This window comes from Callorhinchus milii, unplaced genomic scaffold (assembly GCF_018977255.1).
Source record: "Callorhinchus milii isolate IMCB2004 unplaced genomic scaffold, IMCB_Cmil_1.0 Scaffold12, whole genome shotgun sequence".
Classification (NCBI taxonomy): Eukaryota; Metazoa; Chordata; class Chondrichthyes; order Chimaeriformes; family Callorhinchidae; genus Callorhinchus; species Callorhinchus milii.
In genome coordinates, this window is record NW_024704753.1 from 15,614,527 (window position 1) to 15,639,870 (window position 25,344).

General features: G+C 43.0%; 1 protein-coding gene across 4 annotated transcripts; it reads left to right on the forward strand.

Annotated features, from left to right (window-relative positions):
• The first annotated feature begins 1,946 nt into the window (after positions 1-1,946).
• rab7a (RAB7a, member RAS oncogene family) lies at positions 1,947-20,547 on the forward strand. 4 transcript variants are annotated; one of them, XM_042339669.1, is made up of 6 exons: positions 1,947-1,993; positions 14,229-14,290; positions 16,246-16,372; positions 17,643-17,861; positions 18,812-18,940; positions 19,432-20,547. In XM_042339669.1, exons 2-6 carry the CDS (start codon positions 14,238-14,240, stop codon positions 19,525-19,527), a joined length of 624 nt encoding a protein of 207 aa, XP_042195603.1. In that variant the 5' UTR covers positions 1,947-1,993; positions 14,229-14,237; the 3' UTR covers positions 19,528-20,547. The 4 variants fall into 4 exon arrangements, with proteins under 4 accessions (XP_042195603.1, XP_042195602.1, XP_042195601.1 ...); XM_042339668.1 differs by lacking the exon at positions 1,947-1,993 and adding an exon at positions 4,436-4,531 and having other exon boundaries at positions 14,226-14,290; XM_042339667.1 differs by lacking the exon at positions 1,947-1,993 and adding an exon at positions 4,436-4,531.
• Positions 20,548-25,344: the final 4,797 nt, after the last annotated feature.

Below are 25,344 nucleotides of genomic sequence, written 5' to 3' on the forward strand. Positions count from 1 at the left end.
CGACCGCAAATCATGGTACACAGTACTTCAACTCGGTTACCTAGTCTTTTGGGGGAAATCTGTTAAGGTGAGTGATTTGAGTGCTGGGAAGAGTGCAGTTACCAAAAATGGATCACTTAGAGTCGAGTTGGCTGCAAGGTAAACTTCTCCATTGCCTTCCCCAACATGCAACATTGCACCTCACAGATGCTGCATCAATGTCAAATTTTCTTAACACGTAGTCTTGGTGAGATTGCCTTGTGTTATTGTGACCCTATGTAAAAGGAACTAGGTTTAGGAAGCTTTCAGCCATTTTGATTAGCATTCTTAGTCTCTTGAGAGCAGACTGCCATCCAATGAGTCTGGATACAAGCCCAATACACACAATGGAGCAGTCTAGTGGAACCCATTGCTTATTGAAGGTTTCTTGTCATGAAACCACTTCTATTCACACATTGGGGCATAACATACAGCAGCGATCAGTGACTCAGTGGGATAGAAGCAGGGAATTCCAGAAGTCTCGTGCCATCATCTGGGTGAGGCACTTAAATCTAAATGGGTGGATTTAAGAAATTCATCTTGTTTGTACATGACAGTCTGCCAACTCAACCGAATGTTTTTAAAGTGAAAAAGTATTTGTGAAAATATGACTCGACTACAGTTCACGATCCTGGTCCTCGCCTTCAAAACCTTCCATGGTCTTGCTTCCCCTTATCTCTGTGACCTCCTAACCCCCTACCAATCTGCCCGCTCCCTCTGCTCAGCAGGCTCCAGCCTGCTTCACGTCCCCTGCCTCGCCCGCCCCACCATTGGCGGGTGAGCCTTCAGCCACTCTACCCCCACCCTCTGGAACTCCATCATGTAGTCCCTTCCTTCAAGACCCTCCTCTTCGAACGTGCTTTTGAGTTCAAAAAGTCCTGGTATGGGGCTTGATCTTAGGTGATAATGCTACCAATTGAGTCAAGATTATTGCATCAAAATACAAAGTAACCTAAATATAGCAAATGGTATACAGGCAAATCCACAAACAACAATGAGAGAATTGACCAGTTAAATTGGGGGAGGGGTGGGGGGGGGGAGAGAAAATATTATTCAGGCAACCAACTTGGATTGACATCTCTGAACAATGCAGCTCTCTTAATATCTGACGTTGCAGTGTTAGCCTAAACTATAATTTCTGATCTAGAGAAGGGGCTTCAAACCCCACAATTTTCAGACCCAGCGGTTTGAATATTAACAACTGAGCCAAATGTAATGCAGCTGCAGTCCCCATTACTATAATAGCATTTAACCTACCGGTTAGGACTTTTTTTCAATAGAGAAGAGACATTTAAGGGGGAGACCTAATAGAAGTGTTTACAATTAGAAAGGGGTTTAATAAGGTTGTTGATAAAGTTTAGAATAAATAAAAAAAAATTAAAAAATCCTTGCATTTGATATAGCGCTTTTCACGTCAGGAGGATGTCCCAAAGCGCTTCACAGAACACACTGTGAAGTGAATTGACTGTATATTTGTGGGCGAACGCGGCAGCCAATTGCGCACAGCAATGTCCCACAAACAGTCGTAGATAGGATATTTCCACTGGTTAGGGAGTCTGCAACAACAGCAACTCGGGGATCTAAAAGAGAATTTAGGAGGAACTACTTCACACAAACGGTAGTGAGATTGTGGAATTCGCAATCTGATGTGGTGGTTGAATCAGACAGTATAGGTATGTTCAAGAGGAAGCTGGACCTTCACAGGAGGGAGAGGGGACTAGAAGGGTATGGGAAGGAGTAAGAAATGGGTGAAGACTTGTGTGTTAATATTAGCACAGACCGGTTAGGGTGAGTGGCCTGTTTCCATGGTATATCTTTGTTATAACCACAATAATAGATTGTTTGCAGACATGAGTTTCTATGACTCATGTTTAGCACATGATTCATTCACCTCAAAAAATGACCATCTGACTGCAACAAGACAAAAACAAAGGAACACTCGGAGGAAGAGCACAACACTGGGAAACACATTGCTGTGAGTCTTACATTTCTTTTAAAAAAAGGGAACTGAATGTTTCTGCGTTTAAATACAGTGAGTGCACGGCGTTCAAGTTTGCTGAGTTAGCTATGACAGCAGTAAAGTCTTAAAATTAGCCTCATCTCTCCAAGGGCAAAAGATCACCAAGTCCCTAATTGCTATCCAGTGATCCCTGTTGTAAAGTGTTCGGGTGTGGATGCCAGGTCATAAACAGGATCATATTAATAACAATCCTTATATTTGATACAGCATCAGGACATCTCAAAGTGCTTCACATGATATGCTGTAAAGCGTAGTGACTATGTATTGTGTAGGAAACCACGGCAGCCAATTTTGCACACAGCAGAGTCCCACAAACAGCCAATTTTATTTGGAGGGTTGTTAAGCCAGGACACGGGGAGAAATTCCCTTCTCTTTTGAAACAGTGTCATGAGATCTTTAACATTTACCTCAACAAGTAGACGGGACCTTGGTTTAATGTCTCATCTGCAGAAAAGCGTCTCTAATAATGAAGCACTGTATTGCAGTGTGAGTCTCCACATGGGGCTTGAACCCACAACCTTCTGACTCAGAAGTGAGAATGCTATCAAGTGAGTCAAGCTGAACCCCAGCGTCTTTGAGCGAAGACATTAGAAGATAGCAAGCATGGATATAGCAAAATGTGAAAAATGATCATTCAGCCTATAAACCCCACACCTTCTACCAAAACCCTACAATCCTCATTGTCACCACTTATTTGATGTGAGGCAGTAGACTGGTCACAGGGAGAAGACAGGAAAAATATATCAACAGATTGTAAAAGATTGTGGGACAATTTGTTTATTAAAATAAGGATTTAAAAATCAGTAAGCAATCAATCATTTGATTGTTAATTTTGAAGTTATTGATCAAAGAAGGGAAAGGGAATGCAAAAATTATTTCGCCTAAGAAATAGATCGTATGGCTTTACTTATTTCTGGCAATTAAACTGTTTGCTTTTCCTTTCTGATTTGATATCCTACCAATTTCCTGTTGATCCATGCACAAATATCTTGTGTAATCACCAAGTAATTCCCTCCCTTGAAGGCAGTAACTTCCTGTTGATGTTGACAGGCTTAAGCTGTTTCATTCTGTCGTACTTCATCCCAAGTGTCCATTCTTCATGTGTGAGCCAAGCAAACTAACTCTGAAGTGCCGTACTCACCCAACGTCTAAGCATGAAATTATTCCAGTGACAGCAGACGATAATTATCGTGACTAGAATGTTTTAGAGGAATGACCACTGCTGATAGCCAACAGCTGACCAAGGTTGAGCATTCACTTTGTAGCTCCTCTTTTCATTGTTGGGGGATCTGATGTTCATTACACCATATTATAGCTGATTGTAACATTTTTACAATGTCCTATTTCTGGTCAAGGCATTAGATCATTTCCCTCACTGCTGCCTCCAAAATATTTGGACGTTTCATCTGAAGGACAACATCTCTCACAATGCAGCACTCGCACCGTATTGTATATAGCGCCAGATAGACTGTGAGAGTGGTGTACATGTGCGCGGGACACTTAAGTCTGGTTTGGATACTCTTCGTGCAGGGTGATGTATCGTGCACCCAAGCTGATCCTTCTGTGTGTGTGTGTGTAAAAAAAAGCACCTGAGAGTGGTTGACAATTGGGCCAAGAATAAGTGAGTCAGTTCAATGACTCAGCTTTTATCCAGCGAGAGCAGCTGAGAGGCTGGAGTAACGTAGCCAGATTGGGCGGCTTCACGGGAGACTGGGTGCGCTTTTGTGTTGTCAGTTAAAAACATCGTTTGGGTGCCTTTTTAATTAAAAAAAATGAAACCTGCACAACATGTCTTCTCCCCCCCGCGCCCCCCACCCCACGCGCCCTGAAGACCTTTTCTTGCAACGGTTTCCGAAGCGCTAAATCGAAATGGGTCATTCTGCGTCTACCCATAGGAGGCGACGAACAATAATAATAATAATAATAATCCTCGCATTTGATAGAGCGCTTTTCACGTCGGGCGGACGTCCCAAAGCGCTTCACAGAACACACTGTAAAGTGAACTGACTGTATATTTGTGGGCGAACGCGGCAGCCAATTGCGCACAGCAATGTCCCACAAACAGTCGTGGATTGAAAATGACCAATTTCTTATTGTTTTGGTTTTTTTTGGAGGGATTATTATAGGCTCTGTGTGGAGTAAGGAAACTTGCCCGAGGTTTCGCCCTCTGCCTGGAATTGAACTCAGGCCTCTCGCTTGAATGAACGTGGGGCGGCCTTTGGGCTAGTAATTGTAGTGCTTGGGCTACCGAAATATTTCAATTTCTGAGGTCTGCACAGAAACCCCACACTGTGACATTGGCCCCAGGTTTCCAGCTGTGACACCGGGAGGGGGGCGGGACCAGGGGGGAGGGGCAGGGGGCGGGGCTGGAGATTCGACGTCAGCGCGTCAGGGGTGGGTGGGTGACGTCGCCGCCCGTTGTGTGACGCAAGCACGCAGCGGCCGGGTGATAAGCGGCGGCTGAGAAGCGGTGGCAGAACGGGACCTGCGCAGGTGAGAGGAGGAGGAGAGACCGAACCGGGACAGACCGACCGTGATGTCGAGGTCCTGAGGGGAGGGGGAGAGAGAGAGAGAGAGAGAGGCGGTTAGGATCCCGGTGGGAGAGAGTGTGTGTGTGCGCGCGCGGTGAGGCGAGGCCTGGGCCGGTGGCGACCGAGCGACCGAGTGAGTGAGTGAGTGAGGCCGTTGTTCGGGGCCTCGGTGTTGTTTGTGCCGCTCCCCCCCCTCTCCCCCCCCCTCCCGGGCCCTGAGGCGCCGAGTCTCCGTCGCCGAGGCCTGGTTTTGCGGGGTTGGATTTGCGTTGAGAGGCCGCCCGTTGGTGGCTGTCTACCGGCCCGGGGTGGGGTGGGGTGGGGGTGCGGTGGGGGTGGGGATGGCTCCTCTCGTCTCCGTCTCTCTCACTCCCCCCTCCCCCCCCATTTTTTCCCCCCCCTTTCCCCTTCCCCCCCCACCCGCACCCCGCTCTGGCCTGACCCGCCCTCCCCTCTCTCTCTCCCTCCCCTCTCTCTCCCCTCCCCCTCCTCTCCCCCCCCACCCCCTCCCGCTTTCCTGCCCCTCCCCCCCCCCTGATGGTAAATTTATTATTTTTATTATTTTATTTTATTATTTTTTTTAGAAAAAAATATTGTCTTTTGCCTTCGCTTTTATTATTCTGGAGCGCCTTTCACGTCGGGGGAGGGTCGCATCCTCGGGATTGGAGGAGTCGCTGTGAAGTGCAGGACTTCCCTTTTTTTTCTCTCTCTCTCTGTCTCTGTCTCTCGATAAAAAAGTGTGGGGGGGGGGGAGTGGTGTGCGGGTGTGGTGGTGTGTGGGGGGGGGTGTGGGTGGGGGTGTAGTGGTGCGGGGTGGGGGGGTGTAGTGGTGGGGGGTGGGTGTGTGGTGGGGTGTAGTGGTGGGGGTGTGGTGGTGTGTGGGGGGGTGTGGTGGTGTGTGGGGGGGGTGTGGTGGTGTGTGGGGGGGGTGTGGTGGTGTGTGGGGGGTGTGATGGTGTGGGGGGTGTGTGTAGGGGTGGGGGTTGTGGTGGGGTGGGTGGTGGGGGGTGTGCAGTGGTGCGGTGTGGGGGGGGTGTAGTGGGGTGGGGGTTGTGGTGGTGTGGGGGGGTGTGTGTGTGGTGTGGGGGGGGGGTGTGTGTAGTGGTGCAGGGTGGGGGTTGTGATGGTGGGGGGGTGGCACTTGAGGAAATTGGTGCCTTCAACGTGCCTCAAATCCAGTGGAGACGGGGCAGGTTTTGTTTTGGAGTGGCAAAAAAAAATTCCTTGGGGTGTGTGTGTTTTTTATATATATATATATGTATATATATATATATGTGTGTGTGTTCACAACAACTTAATAGTGTAGATGCTATGTGTCAGTTGTTTAGTCACTCATCCTTGAGTCTCCTCCAGCTGGGTGAAGCCACTCACTCACTCATTGGCATTATTGTGTAGGATCGCACTTATGCTGCCAAATATTATTGCTGTACTTCTTGGTGGGTTTTCTTTCAGTGCTTTCACTTTAAGACGTGGAGATGGAAGAGAGGAATATGGACTTGTTTCTCGTAAATTGCCTCGGGCTGAAGGGTGTTGACCGTACAAGTGAAAGTGAAAATATATATATTTTTGTTTAACATTTTAATGAAACTGAATGAGAATTGGAACAACAGCTTATCTTGTCAACCTGGTCATTTGTTATAAGTTGCGCTTGTGTCACGGGGTGTCTTTCTTGTCAGTTTTTTTTTCTTCGAGGGTGAGGCAACTTCTTGGGCACCTCCAACTCAATTGGTTGAAATCCAAACATTTCATGAACTGTTGCTTCACCAGTGGACTGTGATGTGACAGTCAGTCACGCAATACTCTTGCTGAATGATGGACAACTAAATTAGCCAACTGGAAGCTGGCTTGTGGTTAATGGCAATTCCACACTCAATTCATGCCTTCCTCCTTCCCATTAAGACTGGGATGAGGTGGGACTTCCAGACTTGTGTGTAAATAGGATTACACGGTGTTTCCTGACCGATTGCAAACTAACTTGCGCCTCGTGATTCTTGCAGCTGATAAAACGCATGACTTGTCATTAGTCTATGAATAACTAGGTTTGTATGCTGAATGTACGAGCTGATCATTGCAGTTTCACATTGAAGGAGGATGTTTCCTTTGGGAAATATTCTGCTTGTTGCCTCTGAAGAGATTATAACAACAAAAACACTGTAAATTACTGTTCTGGAATTTTAGTTTTTAATGAGTCTTTCTTGCCCATTGTTGTATGCTGTAGAATACAGAATTGAGGATTGAAGTTTTCTGTCTACACTTAACCAAAAAAAATTGTTTAACTTTTTAATTGTGTGATGTGGGATATGCTGCATTTGCCTGTAAATCAGGAAAGAATTGCAGCTCTTGTAATGCAGTTTTTAAAAAAAACTAGTATCATTTTATAGCCCAGGATTGATCGTGGTTTCAGACTGCAGGTCTCCTGCAGCTGTTCATTTAGGGCCTGATCTCCCCGTGGAGGTGTCAACAGGCAGGCTGATTGGCTTGAGTACTTACACTGGCGATGCTGAATTAATTTCTGAGCACTGACATCCCATCCTCCACTGCCCAGGGTAGCTGCCTGACAAAGATGTGAAACCCAGCCCAGTGGGCATTGACATCCTGAAGTGATGTTTGACATTCCCCATGTTCTGTGCCATTGCTATCAAAAGCTATCCTGGCTCTCCAAACTCAATCTTAAATGGTCCTTCTAGGTAACTTGGCTGTAAATGCTTGGCTATTCCTTTCTAATGTAGGTGATTTTTCCAGTTTTAAACTGAAGTGTTCTACATTTCTCTCCGAACTTCTTGGCAATGTGGAGTGTAGATTGAAGGTTATTTAGCTAACTCCAGTATTGCTAACCCTCAATAGTACTAATGTGGTTTGGCTTGTACAGAGAACCTAGGATGTGAGCCATGGGGAATACTGTTTGGTGCAGTGGAAAATGTTATTTCTGAGGTTGAGCTGCAGAGCAGAGTTTTATCTATTCTGTGCTGTAACTGATCTAGGAGTAAATATTGCTGTCTCCACTAATGGTGATATCAGTTGCAAAAATCTAAATGTAAAAACTTATGGGATGACAATTGTGAAGAATTGGCACCAACATTGCAAATCGTGTAATCTCACTGCATCGTTTGTTTTGTCAATGTCCATTTGATATTGACAATTGTTGTGCATCTTTAATGTTAAATCTCAGTGTACAGGAATGTCTGCATCTCGGTTATGGGCAGGTCCATCCTTGGTGTGGTACCATGTTTGGCAGTACAACAACTTGCATTTATGTAGCGCCATTCATGCGGGATAGTGTTCACAGTGACTGAGTCTGACAATGAGAAAAGCAACCGTAGTCTTCCAATACTTCATTTCAGTGGCTGTTTTCACCCTAGTCTTGAAGGTATTATGGGCTCTGCGAATGGGACCATTTGTTCCTGACCCTGTCGTGGTTAGTGTGGGCACCTGAGCTTTGGGACCTGCCTCCCAGGTAAATGGAACAGGCTCCTCCACATCACTGTATGGGCCAGCATTAGCACCAATTCCATTTAAACTGTTCAGTAATCAAAGGGCCGTCACATGGCACTTCTCTGAACCATGCTCTGCATCTTTTTACTGTTGATTGATTTTTAAGTGAGGCATACTGACATCACTGTCCATTGTCTAAAGGATCTGATAAAAATTCACCAATTGCCAAGCATTTGTGCATTTTTTATTAATTCCCGGATTATTACAGTACTAGATTTCCTGTTGTTAGGTCGTCTACATTATCTGGGAGCATATTCCTACATTCATAGAGGGGAAAGAAAACTAAATTTATTCTGTCAGGATAATTTCTTCCTGCCTACAATCCATTACATGGTCCAACATGGGCACTTGACGGGAGGGGTGAGGAAGCAGGTTCAAGAAATCTTAAGGAAGGCTTTAAAAGTATGGGGGGGTTGGGTGAATTGAAGGGACTCCAGGATGAAGGACGGACCGGCTGAAACTAACCTGCTCATGGTGGGGTGTGTGGTGTCGAGGACACAAAGCAGACTCGTGTGTTTGCTGAGTGGAGGTTGTGGCCAGCTCAGTTGGTTTGAAGAGGTTGTAAAGGTGGGGTGAAGTTGTGGAGGGATTTGAATATGAAGATGAGAATCTTGAATTTGGTCTGCTAGCAAACTGATTACTACTGACCTGTTGAGAATATTTGCGAGTATGTTTGTTTGGTCTCTTAACATTACTCTGTAGCTTCAGACTAAGGCACTTATGTAAAACTAGGTTTGAGAGGTGAAAGGCATCGCTTGGAGCTTGTAGTTCCTACGTTATTTGCGAGGCTGGGCAATTGTACAGATTGGGCAATTGGGTAAAGTGAGCTGCTACGACTTGACACTTGCTTCACATTAAACTTGAGCATGTCATTCAAAAGAACGTGTGGTTCAATGAGGACCATTTTCATTGAAGGGGGGATTCTGCTGATTCTCAAATGGGGTATCGTAAGCTGCTTATTTTCTCTCTGAAGGTGTTTCACTTGCTGAGATCCAGTTCTGTGGGCTCATGGAGTTTTTTTTAGAGGTTTTCACCTGTGAAACGGGTGATAGATTTCACCTGAATGTGATTGTTTTTTTTCCCCGAGTGGTGTTGTGTGCATGCACAGGGTTGCTAATGATTACAATTGTGCTTTATTATTTATATATTGGCTCACATACTGCCCTAATGCAACCTTTTCTAGTGGTCTCAAACATTGAGAATATTTAATCTCACCCCAAATACAATAGGTAAAAGTAACCTTCTTTCCCTAACTTCTTCCACTAATCTGCATCTGTAACTTGGTAATGCAAATTTGAAGCATTGCAAATATGGATTGTTTCGGAGGTGCTATAAATTAGAACTATAGTTTACAGCACAGATGACCATTTAGCCCATTTCATCTCTGCCAGGCTCCCTCAAAGGTAATCCTTTCAGTCCCAGTAACCTGACTTTTTCCCTCTATCCCTGTAGCTGACTTTTTAAGGTATTGTGTGATCCCTTTTGAAGGCTAATATGGATTTTGTCTTAATCACCATTCCCAGCAGGGTATTCCATATCTTAACTCTGCATGAAAACAATTTTTCCTTGCCTCCAATTTGCTCATTCACTAACTCTTAAATTGATGGCCTCTCGTTACAACAACAAGATTACATTTGTACAACCGCTGCTGGTGGAAATGATTTCTCCCTATTGACTCTATTAAAACCCTTCAGAATTTTAAAGACCCATCGGAGCACTCCTCGACCATTGTTCTAGTGGAAAATGTCACAGTTCTACAGTCTGCTCATAGGCCAAACCACTCATCCCTAGTATCATCCAAGTAAACCTCCTCTGCACCTTCTCTATCATTTTGGTGTCGTTCCTAAATGGCGACCAATACTGGACACAATATTCCAACCCTGGTGTAATGATTTCGGTAAAGTTAGCATTATGTTTCACCCACAAAATATACAGTCAATTCACTTTACAGTATATTCTATGAGGTGCTTTGAGACCTCTTGACAATGCGATGAGGCACTATCAAAAATGCAAAGATTATTACCTCTTATTTTTATATTGTATACCCCCGTTTATAAACCTTTAGCTTTGACAGCTGTCCATCTGCCTCCCACCTTCAATGGTTTGTACATTAACCCCCTCCCCAGTCCCTTTGCTCTTCCACTCCTTTTCATTTTTTACTCCTAAAATGTATAACTTTTCATTTTTACCAATTCTCTGACCAATCAATTTGGGAAAGAAGGTTACATTTAACTGCTATATTTGGGGCATTAAATATTTATAAACAATAACTTGCTTACAATCTTCAGTGTTAGCTACACGCCTTATTTTTGTCATCTGCAAACTTAGAAATTGTGCCCCTTATACCGGAATCCCAATTATTTATATAAATGGAGAAAAGCAGTGGTCCTAACTCCGACCCCTGGGGGACACTACTATTTATGTCTCTCCATTGCGCACAGCAACTGTTGTTGCAAAAATCTGTCCAAAACCTCAGGCTTTGTAACAGTGAACTTGTGCTCATGCTAGAAGAGGAAAGAAATAACAATCTTTGCAATTGATATGGCATTTTATTGTGTAGCAATGTCTCAAATCATCACAGGATGTTACTGTCACATGTGGTGATTATTTGTAGGTGTACTTCCACAATATTTTGAACAAAACTAATTTGTATTAGCACTAACTACTGTACCTTTGGGCTTGTCTGTCTTGTCGGTGTGCATGCTGGAGTGGGAATCTTTCTATTCATTAGGAGCCCGCTCAGGTGTTGGGAAGCCTTTTGATCTTATTTAGATTTTCGGAAATCCCTTCATTGGCTTAATTTTTCTTGTCTTGTTTCACTCGCTGCTGTACTGAATTGCACTCCCCTGACTGTGTGAAGAAGCCATTGGAAGGAAGCCAAAAACATTAGGGAAACCTAGTGGTGTTTGTAGTCGGGTGACCTGGAAATCCCCAGCAGTACCAATCCTTTTCAAAGCACCACTAAAGTGGTGGTGAACAGTCAGTCTGAACTTAAGTGTATGCTAATGTATGCAATTCCAAGCCTTGACAATGTAATTGCCTGTTGTCATGACCACTAAATCTCTACCAATGCAGCTTCCATTGACACCGGCAACTTTAAAAGGCCTATCTACTACATCGGTCATCGGTTGTAAAAGCTGCTTGGTGGTTAATGCAAGCAATTAACTAGCACTTATGGGGAGTGCAGCTGTCTGTCTCTTTACCTAACAGTGCAATAATGCAGTGACGATCCGCACCTATGGATTCAGACAATTATTTTTCACTCATCCAGTAATAATAATCCTTGCATTTGATATAAGCGCCTTATCACGTCTTCTAGACATCTCAAAACGCTTCACAAAATATACTATAAAGTGAATTGACATGTTTTGTGGTAGAAACAGGGCAGTGTATTGTGCACAGCAATAACCCACAAAGTCGTAGATTTAGTGACCAATTTTTTTTAAATAGGTTTAATACCCCCAGAAACATCATTTGCCAATGACTAACTACTAGATTCCTACTTATTATCCAGTATTTCTTATTCCAGTATGGAACAATGCTCCTACAATCTTTCACCAAATAGTTCAGCAAGTTATTTTGGACAGTCTAGATAACTGATTGTCAAACTCGCCCTTGGGTGGTTGGTACACACTGATATTTCATTCAAATCAACCACAAGATTACACTTGTATAGCACCTTTCGCGTCGGGAGGACATCCCAAGGCACTGGAAATATCTGTTCCTGCATCTACCATTTGAATAGTTTTCTTTTCCTCTCTTCCCTTCTCCCCCCCCCATTGTTTTCAATGCAAAACAGCGATTTTTTGCATTGAAATCACTGTTTGAGCTGTGCGTTACTTGTGGTATGTGGCTACAACTTCAAATAATGTGGTTGTCAGAAATGGCATAGATTAGCATGTGCTTCAGACTGTTTGTTTACCCTCACCGTTCGGTATGTTGAGCAGCTTAAAATAACAGCACATATGATTTATGACCAATACCGTTTGTACTGAAGTACTTGGTCTGCTTCATGTCCCCTGTCCTGCCCACCCCAACATCTGCAATTGGGTTTTCAGCCAATCTGCCCTCACTCTCCAGAACTCCATCCCTCAACCCCTTCAGGGTTCATCTCGAGACCCTCCTCTTCGACCATGCCTTCAATATCTTTCAAACCCTCAGCTTGGGTGCAAAACATTGACTATCCAACACCATGGCGTGTCCTACTGATGTTAAAAGTGCTATATAAATGTAAGGTGTTGATGTGGTGAGCTGTAATTAATCAGCATACCCAGGGATAGGCTTTTGATTTGCAGATTGTTCATCTTCACTGAGCCTCTGACGTGTCTGTGTGTGACGTGAATGATAGTGCCATTAAAAAAAAGTGCTTCCATTTCAAACTGGCTGTACAAATTATACAACAGGGATTTTAAAGGCCTCCAAGTACTTTAAATCTATATTCTAGGAACTATAATACTGCTTCTGTGTTGGAGTTGTGATTAAGCTGGAGACTAATTTTAAAGTGTTCCAGTAACTAGTTATGAAATGCTAGTGATTGAATTATATAATTCACATGAGCATTGCATTTTGGCAGGGTGTGTACTGCCGGTTGTATATATTGGGAGTAAAAATCTGTTACCAGTGTTAAGATTTAGTAAAAAGTGGTGAGTCAAAGCTTTATTTATATTCCACACAATGGGAGGACTAAAATGCTGCCTGCTTCAGAGCACAATGTTATCTTAAATACTTCAGTGCAATACGTATTGGTCACAAATCACTTGTGTGGTTCAATATGTGTCACTTTTGATCTTAATCCTAAAATGTATTGTTTGGTCTGGCCATCTATAAAGGTATGCAAGCTGGATTGGGTTATAGATCAAATTTATGATGGGTAATTGGAGCACAGATAATGATTCCATCATGTTCTCCTGAACCACTTGAGAGCATTTTGAGCTCAGGTGAAGTGGGAGCAACGTGGTGGTGATTGAGTATTACAGGAAAGGATTGATGATCTAACTAATCAGGCTTTTTTCTTCCATTAGCTTTTAGGCGCCCATATACCTGGAGATTAATTAGTAACTGCTACTCAACATATTGACTTGGTGGTGGTCTTGTTTTCTGAGCGTTGAATTGCATAGTTACAGAATCTTAAACATCCGCTCTTGTCTCTGGTATCTTCGCTTTAAATTCTACATATTGTTCAATATATTATAACCCAGAATAGCTGTCTGTCTTAGTTTTTATGCATCAGTATTTGAGGCCGTCTAGAACTGAAACTGGAATAACAGGCTTCAATGACCTATTTAAGTTGCTTGGATACTAGGATGTTGCCTTTAGATGCCAAGAGGGAAGTGGAACCTAGTGGAATGCATTGACAATGAAGTTCTGCACAATAAGCAGTCAAGCTACAACAACTTATAAAACATCTGACTCCTACATGCCTTTTAAAAACATTTGGAGTTATTCAATGCTTTTATGCATTGAAGCAGTAAGCTTAATACATTTTTTATCTGTATTGCAAAGGGCCCTGACTGTGGAGACCTGCCCTGTCATCAGTAAAGGCATGGGAGCAATATTAGTTTTAATAAAGGGAAATGATCTTGCGTTGCAACTGACTCCACCTTAATGACTGCGTACAGTGTGCCTGAGGCGATCAATGTAAAAGTTTAGAAATTCAACCTAGGCCTTGCAAATGGCTGTCCTTTGTTCCAAATCGAAAATGCATGCATAATCCATGCTCATTTACATTCAGCAAACTGAAAATCTACATAGATTCTGTAAATGAGTCCTTTATAAAGATTGTCAAGTCAAACCCAGGCCTTATACAAAAGCAAAATTTGCTCCCCTCACTGTACCTAATATGTTGACACTTGCTGTCTGGTTGAATGTATAATTTGCAATTTGTCAGTCTCTAATGAAACCAGTTCATCTTTCTGGGTGGTTATATACTGGTGCTCAGGTTTAGACAGTAGGATGCAGGTTCTTTTCTCTATGTGGTTGTGTTGCTATTACTTGTGCTACTCTTAAATGCTTGCGTAAGGATGAAAATGGCTGCATTTTCCAGTGTTGATCCCTTTAAATATCTTCTCCGGGATGCAAGAGGATTGATTGAATTTGCCTCAGTTTCCAATAGAATGCTTTAACTTCATAAAATGTGAACTAACCCAACGTTCATTTCTTTCCAGCAGTTTTGAAAGATGACTTCTAGGAAGAAAGTGCTGTTGAAAGTCATTATTTTGGGAGATTCAGGGTAAGTATCCAAGTTCATTTTATTCTCATACAAATTTAACTGCTAGCTCCTGGACAGCATTGGTGCTCATTACACATTGCAGAGCTCCAGTGTTGTGCCATGACAACTTGCATTTATGTAGTGCCCCTCATGCAGGTCAGTGTCATGCAGAGCGCTTGATAGTAGCGGAGCACAATGCTGGGGAAGGGGGAGGTGATGGAAGGCATGGTTGAAAAGGAAGGTTTTCAGATGGGGATGGAAGGTGCAAGGTGGAGTGATAGAGGAAGAGTATTCCAGAGTTTTGGGGTGCAGTGACTGAACCAGTTGAGCAGAGACATTATTTGGGGAGATTCAGAGTAAGTATCCAAGTTCATTGTATTCTCATGCAAATTTAACTGCTAAATTTGGGGGTTGAGCAGAGCAAAGCTAGATTTTTCTTAATTTAATCTAGACTTCCAAAATTGTTAAATGTAAGTTAAGAAATGTTATTTTCCTTTTTTAAGTCCTGGCTAGAGGACTATTATGCTTTTACTGCACCAGGCAGGGATTGTAAAGGACACCATTTTGATGGTACAGTGGAATCCATTATAACACTGGCTCATTAATTTGTCACTTGACATTTCCTGCCTTAAAATTGCAAATCCTGACATCACACCACCCCGATCACTTACTGACATTAAAATCATGTTGCTCCTCAAACTGATCTTTCTGTGCTTCAGAATGGCTGTTTCATGTCATCCATTCACTGCTGACCTCACTTCTTGCATGTTTCACATGCACAGAGTGAAGGATAACACAAACTCGCTGTTGGATTATATCCGTTGTTCAAGTCCTGTGGCCAATGTGAGTGAGTGCACAACTGAGCCTGTGTTTGAAGCTAATAGATGGAACGATTCTAAGATCTGTTAGCTTCCAATGAATTTGGTCCTGACCAGTCTCAAGCCTGGAGTTGATGGGTATGCACACTATTCTGAACCTAGGAACAAAATGGACTGTATAATGCCTGTAGTCCTATCTACAATACACATTTATGTTTCTATGACACCTTTCACAACATGCCCAAGTTATCTGGATTGATGCTCGCCTTTTTACCTAAATGTTTCTTTTCTATCCACTCAGTTAAATGTAGACTTTATTTTGACCATTGTGGTGGATTCCTCTCATGGGGTATTGGTATTATAACAAACACTTATCAGTCAGCACCTTACTGTTCAATCAAATTTCACCTCAAATAGTAAGGCAAGTAATCTTTAACCCCATCCCCTGATTTTGCCCCTCAAATCCTCTTGTCCCTTGATTTTGGGGTGCAGTACGCTAACATTTACATTTTCATGCAAATTTATGTTATGTTCATGCATTCTCAAAACTGAAAATGAATCTTTTTACAGGAGATCTTCAGAGACTGAGTTTTTTTAAAAATAGGACAAGTCAAACTCAAACTGTTCTTCTAATCAGAGCTGTTGGTTGCAGAAATTCTGCCAAATGAGAGCTTGTTGTGAGCACAGTAAGCCTGCTGCCTGGCGTGGGTGTTCGAGCTACTAAAGCAGTGCTCTGCCCACTTGCTTGGCTGACTCACCAGCACACGTATTCAATTCTCACTACTGCATTTAGCCCAGCTGTCTGAAATGTCATTAGAATGGGGTAGATCTGATCAATTACCATCTTAAAGTGTTGCAGGGGCCATAGAATTGAGCTTCAATCCTTAGGCTTGTTTAGTGGCCCAGATTACTGCCTTCTTTGACTATTGGCTTTGTTCCTGAGCTGGGAGGAGATCAAATTAGGCATGGTTTCATGCTCCTGATTCACATTTATTAAGGTGTACTAATCTTTGCTGGGTCTTGTATGTGTGAGAGAGCGGGGCAGGATCTGGCTGGTTGCAATGCTTTCCTAAGGAATAGTCACAACTATGGTTTTGAGGCCGCTTTGGAATTCTGTTCACGTGTGATTATTGACTTGTCAAACCCTTGCTTTTCTAGGGTGGGGAAGACCTCGCTGATGAACCAGTATGTCAACAAAAAGTTCAGTAACCAGTATAAGGCGACGATAGGGGCAGACTTTCTAACAAAGGAGGTGATGGTTGATGATCGATTGGTGACTATGCAGGTATCTTAAATCTAGTCTTGATTGTAAACTGCTCTCTTCCTGTTTGTTTAAATCTACTCAAAGTTTTGGGGTAACAAATTCCAAACTGAACTGACCTTGCCTCTTTACACATTAAATATTTCTTTTTCCTTGCCTTGTTTAAGGGCAGGGGAGTTTACAGTTTAGTGGGAGACAGGACTTTACTAAGTGGGCATTCATGCATGTATCACTAGCTGTTTATGGAGCCATTGGCCCTGAGTCCAATTTACTGCACAGAATAACTGCACTGAGGGATCTGAACCCTAACCTGAACCAAATGAGGCTGATTCCAACACTGCAAAATCTTGAGATCAACTCTACACATGCTGGGTGTTTGAGCTGCTACATCTGGTTTGCTCTGTGCTCCACTAGGAAGGAGGCTTCACTTGCAATTTTAATTAGTGAACTTTTATCTGCCTCAGCCTTTTATTTGTGGCAGTTTTAGTCTTAAGGTGGTATGACGATTATCAAATGCATCTTACATAAAGTTCTTTTCAAATGCCCATTGATGCCACAAAGCAGCCTGGCTGAAAGTTTATTAGTCTGCCTCCATTTTCATTGCTTAAAATGATTTTCTGCAGTATAATTATGGCCAAGCAAAGAGAGGGAAGCCTCTGTTAGTGTCTTTGTGCAGTTGGCCTTTTGTTGCCTTACTGCCAATAAATTATCCCTGAGTCAGAGGCCCATATGATCCATCTGGTGAATCGGGTCACTGTTTGGCTGGTCAGAATTTTAGAATCACTGCAGCAGATTAATTGTTCCTCTCGCTGCACTTTGTGGGATGTTGCTGAATGTTATATGTTGAGCTATGCTTATGATTTTCCCATTGATGGAATTGGTAACTGAAAACATCACCAGAAGAGGAGGTTGGGGATTTTTGATGTTGGTTCAAATGTGGAACACCCTGTAATGGTGGCTGAAACTGAGCTGTAGCAACATAAGAGGGAATTAAAAGATGCTGCAGAAAAATGAAGATTGGATTAAAGCCAGTGACTAACACAAGTCTTAGTTTCATGTGAAAAGCTTTGTGTTGTGATAAGGTACTGTAAGTTGATTTGACTTGCTACAATTCCTGAACCTTGTATTCTCAGTCTGTCCTTGAACTAACTCCTTGGCAATGATCCTAGTCTCCTTGTTCCAGGGGTTAATTTCACTGAGTTTAATGTGCTACATAAAGATGAGTCCAATCGGGTGTTAATTGTTCATCTCCAAGTTTTTTTTGTGCTTAAAACATTTTTTTTTCTTGCTTCAGATTTGGGATACAGCAGGGCAAGAGAGGTTCCAGTCGCTGGGAGTGGCGTTCTACAGAGGAGCTGACTGCTGTGTGTTGGTCTTTGATGTGACCGCTCCCAACACGTTCAAAACTCTCGATAGCTGGAGGGACGAGTTTCTCATTCAAGCCAGTCCACGAGATCCTGAAAACTTCCCCTTTGTTGTCCTTGGAAACAAGATAGACTTAGAAAATAGACAAGTATATTATTTCTCTTACCTTCCTCCTCCCTCCCCCACCACCAACCACCACCATGGAGTGCCAACATGGACTTGCTACTCAGTAGCTGTAATGAATGCCATTAGATACTACTTATTTGGAAGCCATTTTACATTAGCTAGAATGTGCCTTACAGTGTAATGGTTCCTACATGTTGCTAATATCCTGGAGAGACTAACACTTTGGTCCTGCCATTATGCTAGTTTCTTTAAATAGCTGCACTGTAGTTGAGGAAAGTACTTTTTGCCTGAATGATTGGAATCCTTCAACTCTAGGGAATTTCTGTTCCTAGGAGTCATTCTGTTGTCTAGATGGGTTGCTTCCTTGTTAGTGCCTGATGAGTAGTGAGGCATATGTGCCTCTTATTTTGCAGGATTATCTTGTAGGTTTCCTGTCAGAAACTGATGAAAGCCAGTGTGCAAGCTGTGGTGAGGAATGTTTAGAGTATCTTAACTGGGGTTTCACTGCCTCTGGGTTGTTGGATGTGAAACTTAGGCTGATTGGAGCTGACGACCGCTGCTTAGTAACATTTCCCCTCTAGCTGGAGTTGAAATACAAGTGGAACATGTGAATTATACATTTGCATCACTGGCAACACCATTGCTCTGTCTGATTGTGGTTTGCTCTTTATAAATCACTCCAGAGGAGTTCTCGAGCACAATTCCGTAACTGAAGTGAATAACAGTCAGAGGTAATGATCAGCCTTGAGATAGATACCTTTTCTCCCTGATAACTAGGTGGGATGGCCTCACTATTTAGTAGCTGCTCCCAACTCTATTCTGGCAGTAATGTGATTGTGATTAGGAACTGGGCAGGAATACATCCTGATCCCTCTGGTTGTGGCTTCATTGCTCTTGGCTGCTCTGCTGCTAAAATTTCTCCTCTTCTGGCTTTCAACTCTTATATTTGATATGAATCTCTTTCTTTCTCAGGTCACCACAAAAAGGGCACAAGCATGGTGTCAGAGTAAAAATAACATCCCCTACTTTGAAACCAGCGCAAAGGAAGCAATAAATGTGGAACAGGCTTTTCAAACCATTGCAAGGAATGCACTTAAACAGGTACGTGGATCTGGTTCCGTCTTCATAGGGAGAAAGGAGGAAAGTCACAACTCTGACCAATTTCATTGCACACACGCTTTCCAGCCTTGGGAGGGAAAGATTGTAAAACAACAAAATTGCATTTTATATATGCGCTACCTTTCATGTTGGGAGGATGTCCCAAGGTCCTGGACAGTTGTAGGTTTGCATTTGGGCTGGATTTGGGAGGGGTGGTAGCCAGGGGTGGGGAAAGATGACTGAAGTTTTCAGTTACTGTACAGTGTCCAGGAGGAGTGAGGGTGATTGTACATAAAAACATAATTGCTAGACAAAGGTCCATCCAGTTCGCTTTCCACCAACCTGGCTGTTTTGTGCAAAACTATGTCCCTTGCTGTGTATATTGTAATATCACCCAAAGGCAGGTGGTCTATTGAGTTTTGCACCCCAGCTGCAAAGGGGTATTGCTGTAATGTGGAGGCAGAAATGTTGATCGGTCCCACTCTGTTCACTAGGAAACTGAAGTGGAACTCTACAACGAATTCCCAGAGCCAATCAAACTAGACAAGAACGACCGAGCGAAGACTTCAGCAGAGAGTTGCAGCTGCTGAACGGAGTCAGCATTGGCAGCGACTCCACGAACCAGGCCTTCAACACCAGTCTGTTCCCCCTTCTCAGCCACAAGCCAAGAACTTCATTGCGCACCTTACATCGCGCGCCCACAAACCCGCACACAGGAACCACGCTGCATCAGACTTGCAGAATTCTTATCAGTAGTTTTCATCAAAAAAGAAACTTAATGTACACTGAATTTATTATCAGTCAAACTTTTACAGAGCAGTAATTAATTAATTTTCCAACTTTTTAAAAAGTTTTTTTGTGCGCGTCTGAAGACTGGGGAAATTGGCTACGGTTTTCCTGTGATCCTCTTGCAACTTCCTGTGTTGAACCGATTTCTTCACCAGGTGTAAAGCCATCCAAACGCTGACGTTTCCCCCCCCTCCCCCACCACACACTTATCCAGTCACTTAGTCTAGCGTAATGCCTCCCAGCTCCAGAGGGGGAAGTGTTTTATCATGAATTGTACTTTGAACAGATTCGAGTGTAAATGTTAATCTTTAAAAAAAGGTTTCTGTACAAATGGGTAACAGCTGTTGGAATTGCATGACCAGTATACAAACAGAATTCCGATTTATTGGCAGTTTAAACTGATTTGGGGGATTAAAAAGTAACTTTAGCCCAGTATCCTGTAACCAAGGCTCCTCCAGCCTGCTTAATCTGTGCATCTGACAGGGGGTGGGTGTCCTTCAATTTAAGTGTTCTTAAATTATCAAATGATTTACTTATCTAGCTTTGATGTGCTGTATTAGCAGAAATCAGTATTTTATAAACTTGGGTAGAAGTTTTTTTTGTCCCATGAATTAGATCCGTTGCAGTAACCAGTTTTTTCCAAACAAACTGTCAATTCATGTCCGGCACTAGTGACAAAATTGCCAAAGTTACTGGTCTTGCTTGTAGCTTGCATAATTACAGCACTTCAGTGTATTTTTTGAAAGGTTTACATTCTAGTAAGTAGGACGCGTTCTTATGTAATCATGCGGTAAATTACAATAAATAGTTCAGAACAAAAAGGTGGTGTGGTGTATTATTGAATAAGGTATGTGTTTGTGCAGTGCTAGTGGTGGGGGTAGCCAAACTGGAAATAAACACCTGAGCAGTCTCCTGATATTCTGCTGCCTCTGTTACAGTCACTGTAGGAGCAGAGATTGTGGAAATATTTTAATGGTCTTGATGTTTGAACAAGTCTTGAAATCGCTGCTACTTGTGAGAAGTTATAATGTCATGAACAATTGCCTCCAGATTTGGTACCTTTGGAGCTGCTGTATTAAAATGGCAGTAACTTATTTTTTTAAACTTCCTATTTTAGTTACATGGTTGAAATAATTTGACCCAATGCTTTTTTTCCCTCTCTTTCCCCTGGACCAATTTTCTCACATGCCAGCTGAGCTCCCTACCCAAATAGCGCTTCTTGCAAGTTGGCACTAAATGTAAATGTGCTGGAGTTCTTGTTCTCACTTAAACATTTTTCTTTTCTGCCTCCTCACCCTAATTGGTCAATCATTAGGAAGCAGGAAACCCTAATCCAGTTGCACTCTGCCTGGTTCTGCCAGAAATGTATCTTTCTGGCCAAAATTCCACTTAGTGGTTCCTGTCGCCCATGAAAGCATTGGGGGGGCACACACGGAAGAGGTCTCATCTGGTCATCTTGAATGTTCACCTATAAACTTACTAATAATAATGCCTGCATATTGTCTGAAAGCACTTCACAGGAATGTGAAATGGAGTGATTGTGTATTTGTAGGTAAATGCGGCAGCACAGTTGCGCACAGCAATGTTCCATAAACAACACAACAAGATTATATTTGTATGACCAGCCATGAAACGAATGACCAATCTTATTTGGGTGGTAATATTTGCCAGAACACAGAGAGAAACTCCTCATTTCAAATAGTGCCATGGCATCTTTAACATCCACCTGACCAGACAGACAGGACTTTGGTTTAACGTCTCATCCCAAGGATGGCACCTCTGACAATATAACCCCCTCCCAATGCTACACTGGAGTCTAGCAGTTTAAGCGCTCTGTGTAGGGCGCTATATAAATGGATGTTGTTATTGTGAGTGTCAGCTTAGACTATGAGTTTAAGTCCTGCTATGGGATTTGAACCCACAACCTTCTAACTCAGGTGAGTATGCACCATCAAACCAGCACTGAGCTTTTACTAATGTTAGAGCTTGCAGAAAATAGTTGTTCATTTGGGGGGTGGGTTTGAGGGAGTGCAAAGAATGAAAGCATTGGTGAATTGATGGTTAAAGCTCCATGACTGCAATGGTTGAGTGCCTGAATTCTTCCTGGTACTGTTGGCATGTAGTGTATGTACACTGGCATCTCTGCAGCATAATCATGTCAATGTGCATTGTGCATCTAATTGCATTAGTCATGGTCAAACATGCTGGCAGGCAGTGCTCTGCTGCCCCTTAAAGCAAGAGACTCTTCTGTATTTGGAAAACATGTTCATTGGGAGTATAAAGTGAGCCCTGAAGACATTTGCACATAAATATCTTAATTCTTGTAGCTTCTGTTCAAGAGCTACACATTTGCCCTGAGCATCTCTGATATTGATATCGGCCTGAAGAGATGGGTGGCAACTTGTTCCAATGAAAGTTCACTACTGAAATCTTCCAATGATTCTTGCTTTAAAATGGTGCTGTGAAGTTATGTAATTTTACAGGCAGTTTGCATTTTATTTTGACAGATTACTTGCTTACTTTCCAGCGGCAGACTGTTCACAGTGGCTAAGCTAAGCGCTGATGTGAATCTTTGTGGCCAAATCATGTGATGCTATGGGTCGTTTGTGTCGGTTGGTGCAAGACTGGAAATATTGGCCTGCTGTTGAAGGGAGGGACGGATAGGTAGGGTCGCAGTCAGAAAGGATAGTTTGTGATCCATGTTAATGGTGAATAGTTTTATTCAATGCATTGCATGTCTTTTATTTACCGAAATAGCTACTTACCGTGAGCGAAATTCTGATTAACTTGTGTGCTTATTCTGTGTGACTGATGGAAAGATATCAGTGTCTTAGTGCTCTGAGATGTTATCTTATGTGAAGGATGTTACATATAAATGCAACTTGAAGAACAGAACNTTTTTTTTATCCAATTCAGGCACACAAGGAAGATGTCCTTGCGCTTTGGGACATCCTCCCGACGTGAAAGGCGCTATACAAATGTAATTTTGTTGTTGTAGTTCTAGTGTTGAAGAACTTGTATTGCTTTCATTCTAGCCTCATACCAACTCAAGAGACAGACCCCCTCCCACCCTCCATTGCAACTTTCAATTTTCCGCAATAACCTTGTGGCTTTGGTTAGTTAATAATAATAATAATAATAATAATAATCCTTGCATTTGATATAGCGCTTTTCACGTCGGGAGGACGTCCCAAAGCGCTTCACAGAACACACTGTAAAGTGAATTGACTGTATATTTGTGGGTGAACGCGGCAGCCAATTGCGCACAGCAATGTCCCACAAACAGTCGTAGATTGAAAATGACCAATTTAATTATTGTTTTTGGTTTTGGAGGGATTATTATTAGGCTCTGTGTGGAGTAAGGAAACTTGCCCGAGGTTTCGCCCTCTGCCTGGAATTGAACTCAGGTCTCTCACTTGCAAAGCGAGTGCTCTAACCACTGAGCTACAGGACTCCACGCTAGTTATTTGGGATTGAACTCATTTTCATTTCCAGACTTGACATCTTGTAAGCAAAGGAGATTTTCATCCCATAAATTCAACTTTGATTTGAACCTGGACACTTTCCGCAATGAGATTCATTGCCTGTTGTCAGAGGCACAAGGAATCAGTGAATGAATGACTCACTGGGAGGAGCTGCTGCTGGGAGAATGGTAACTGCCACACATTGGAGTGGGAGATGAGAGTAACATCTGATTGAGGCTACAGTACAAGACGACACTTCCTGACTTTATCTGAATAAGCTGAAGCAGCCTTTGTACTGCAGGTACTCCTCCTCCCAGTGCAGAAATGCTACCCTGAAGCCCAAGCCTGATTATTCCAAACATTTTAGTTAATGGATGAAGATCAACTGAACCAATTTGAGAGCCTGCAAGAGTGGCGGAGGAGAGGACACATCAGCTGAGCCCGAGCCAGTCTTCAGTCATTTCACATGTTTTCCAGAAGAAATAGACTGTAATTGGAATAATAATCTTTGCATTTGGTATAGCGCCTTATCACATTGGAAGATTGTTTCAAACATATTTGCTATGAAGGGAGTGACTGTAGGCAAATGCAGTAGCACAATTGCACACAGTAATATCCCACAAACAGGCATGGAGTGAATGAACAATTGTTTTAATTTGGGGAATTGTTGGCTAGGACATTGGGAGAAACTCCCTTCTCTTTTCGAACGGTGCCTGGGGAACTTTAAGGTCCAAATGAACAGGCAGACGTACCCTTGGTTTATCGTCTCATCCTAAGATTGGAAGCAGGAACTTGTCATTTTTATCTGCCCTAACCTACGACACTGAGACTTAATTTTGATGATTCTAATGCTGTCCTTCTCAAATGTGTCTGCCTCACTGAGATAGCTTCATGTATTCTCAACCACTTCATTATCCTGAGCACTTCAGTGGTTCCAACACTGAATGAAGAGGACCAAACAGTTGTTCCTCACTTAGCCTTTTTTGGGGGGGGGAGGGCAGGGGTGGGATTTCCCAGGAAACTGAGCAAACACACCTTAGCAAGGCCAGACAGATGTGGTCATCAAGGTTCTTGTTAAGGATTGACCAGCCTGTCTCAAACTGTCAATCTAACTGTTCGGCAGGCAGTAGAGGGCGTTGCAGTTGACGATGATGTATCTCCCTAAGTAGGAGAGGGTGAAACAATCCAGATTACTTTCCTTCACCTCCACCATATTTCCGGCCCCCCAGCCCCCCACCCTTCTCTCACTCCAAACGCTGCTGAAAGTCCTTATCTGCACTTTTGCTTCCTCCGGCGCTTTGGGACGTCCTCCCGACGTGAAAGGCGCTCTATAAATGTAATTTTGTTGTTGTCCTGTCCTGACTTCTTAAATTCACTTCTCACTGCACCATCCATCGACTCAACATATCCACCAACGGGGATCGGGCTTTCAGCCTACCTGTCGCCCACACTCTACAACTCCATCCAAGAGTCCTTGCGACCCGTCCTCTCCCTCGTTTCTTTCAAGGAACTGTCTCGAAGACCTTCCTCTTTGACAGCACCTCTCCCAACGCTAAGCTGCAGTGAGCGTCAGTCAAGCCTTCACCACAAATTCAAAGTCCCAACTTGGGGCTTGAACCCACAACCTTCCGACGGAGAGGCGAAGGTGCTCCCAATCTGAGCCAAACCGACACCACAATGAGCGAACTGTGTCAAATAAACCTCTGCTGCGGAATGAACGATACATCGATTTGGACTTTAATCACATTTGAATAAGGGAAAACAAATTAAAAAGGGGAAAGGCTCACGTCCATTTTGTGGCATGCCACGAAGAGTCCCTCCCCGCCCCTCCCTCCCATCTTAATTTCTTAATTAATTTTATTTTTATATATATATGAAGTATATATATATATAATAAATATATTCCGGCGATTCTCACCATTGCAATGATGCTCTGCGATGGGAGAAAAATGTCTTTCCGCTTGTTGAACATCTGCTTGATCAGATTTATTTATACCTAATTTTTTTCGACCCCCCCCCCCCCTGAAAAAAAAAGATAAGAGAGATGAGAGAGAGAAAAAAAATACTACATGAGAGTGTAATGAGATGGGTGAGGGCTCTGATGGTCTGAGTAGCCACAGATCGATAGATAACGTCGACAAAAAAGATTTGGTC

Coding starts and splice junctions, on each gene's coding strand:
- rab7a (XM_042339669.1), top strand. CDS start 14,238: ATGACTTCTAGGAAGAAAGTGCTGTTGAAAGTCATTATTTTGGGAGAT. Junction 16,373..17,642: donor ATCGATTGGTGACTATGCAG/GTATCTTAAATC, acceptor TTCTTGCTTCAG/ATTTGGGATACAGCAGGGCA. Junction 17,862..18,811: donor TAGACTTAGAAAATAGACAA/GTATATTATTTC, acceptor TTTCTTTCTCAG/GTCACCACAAAAAGGGCACA.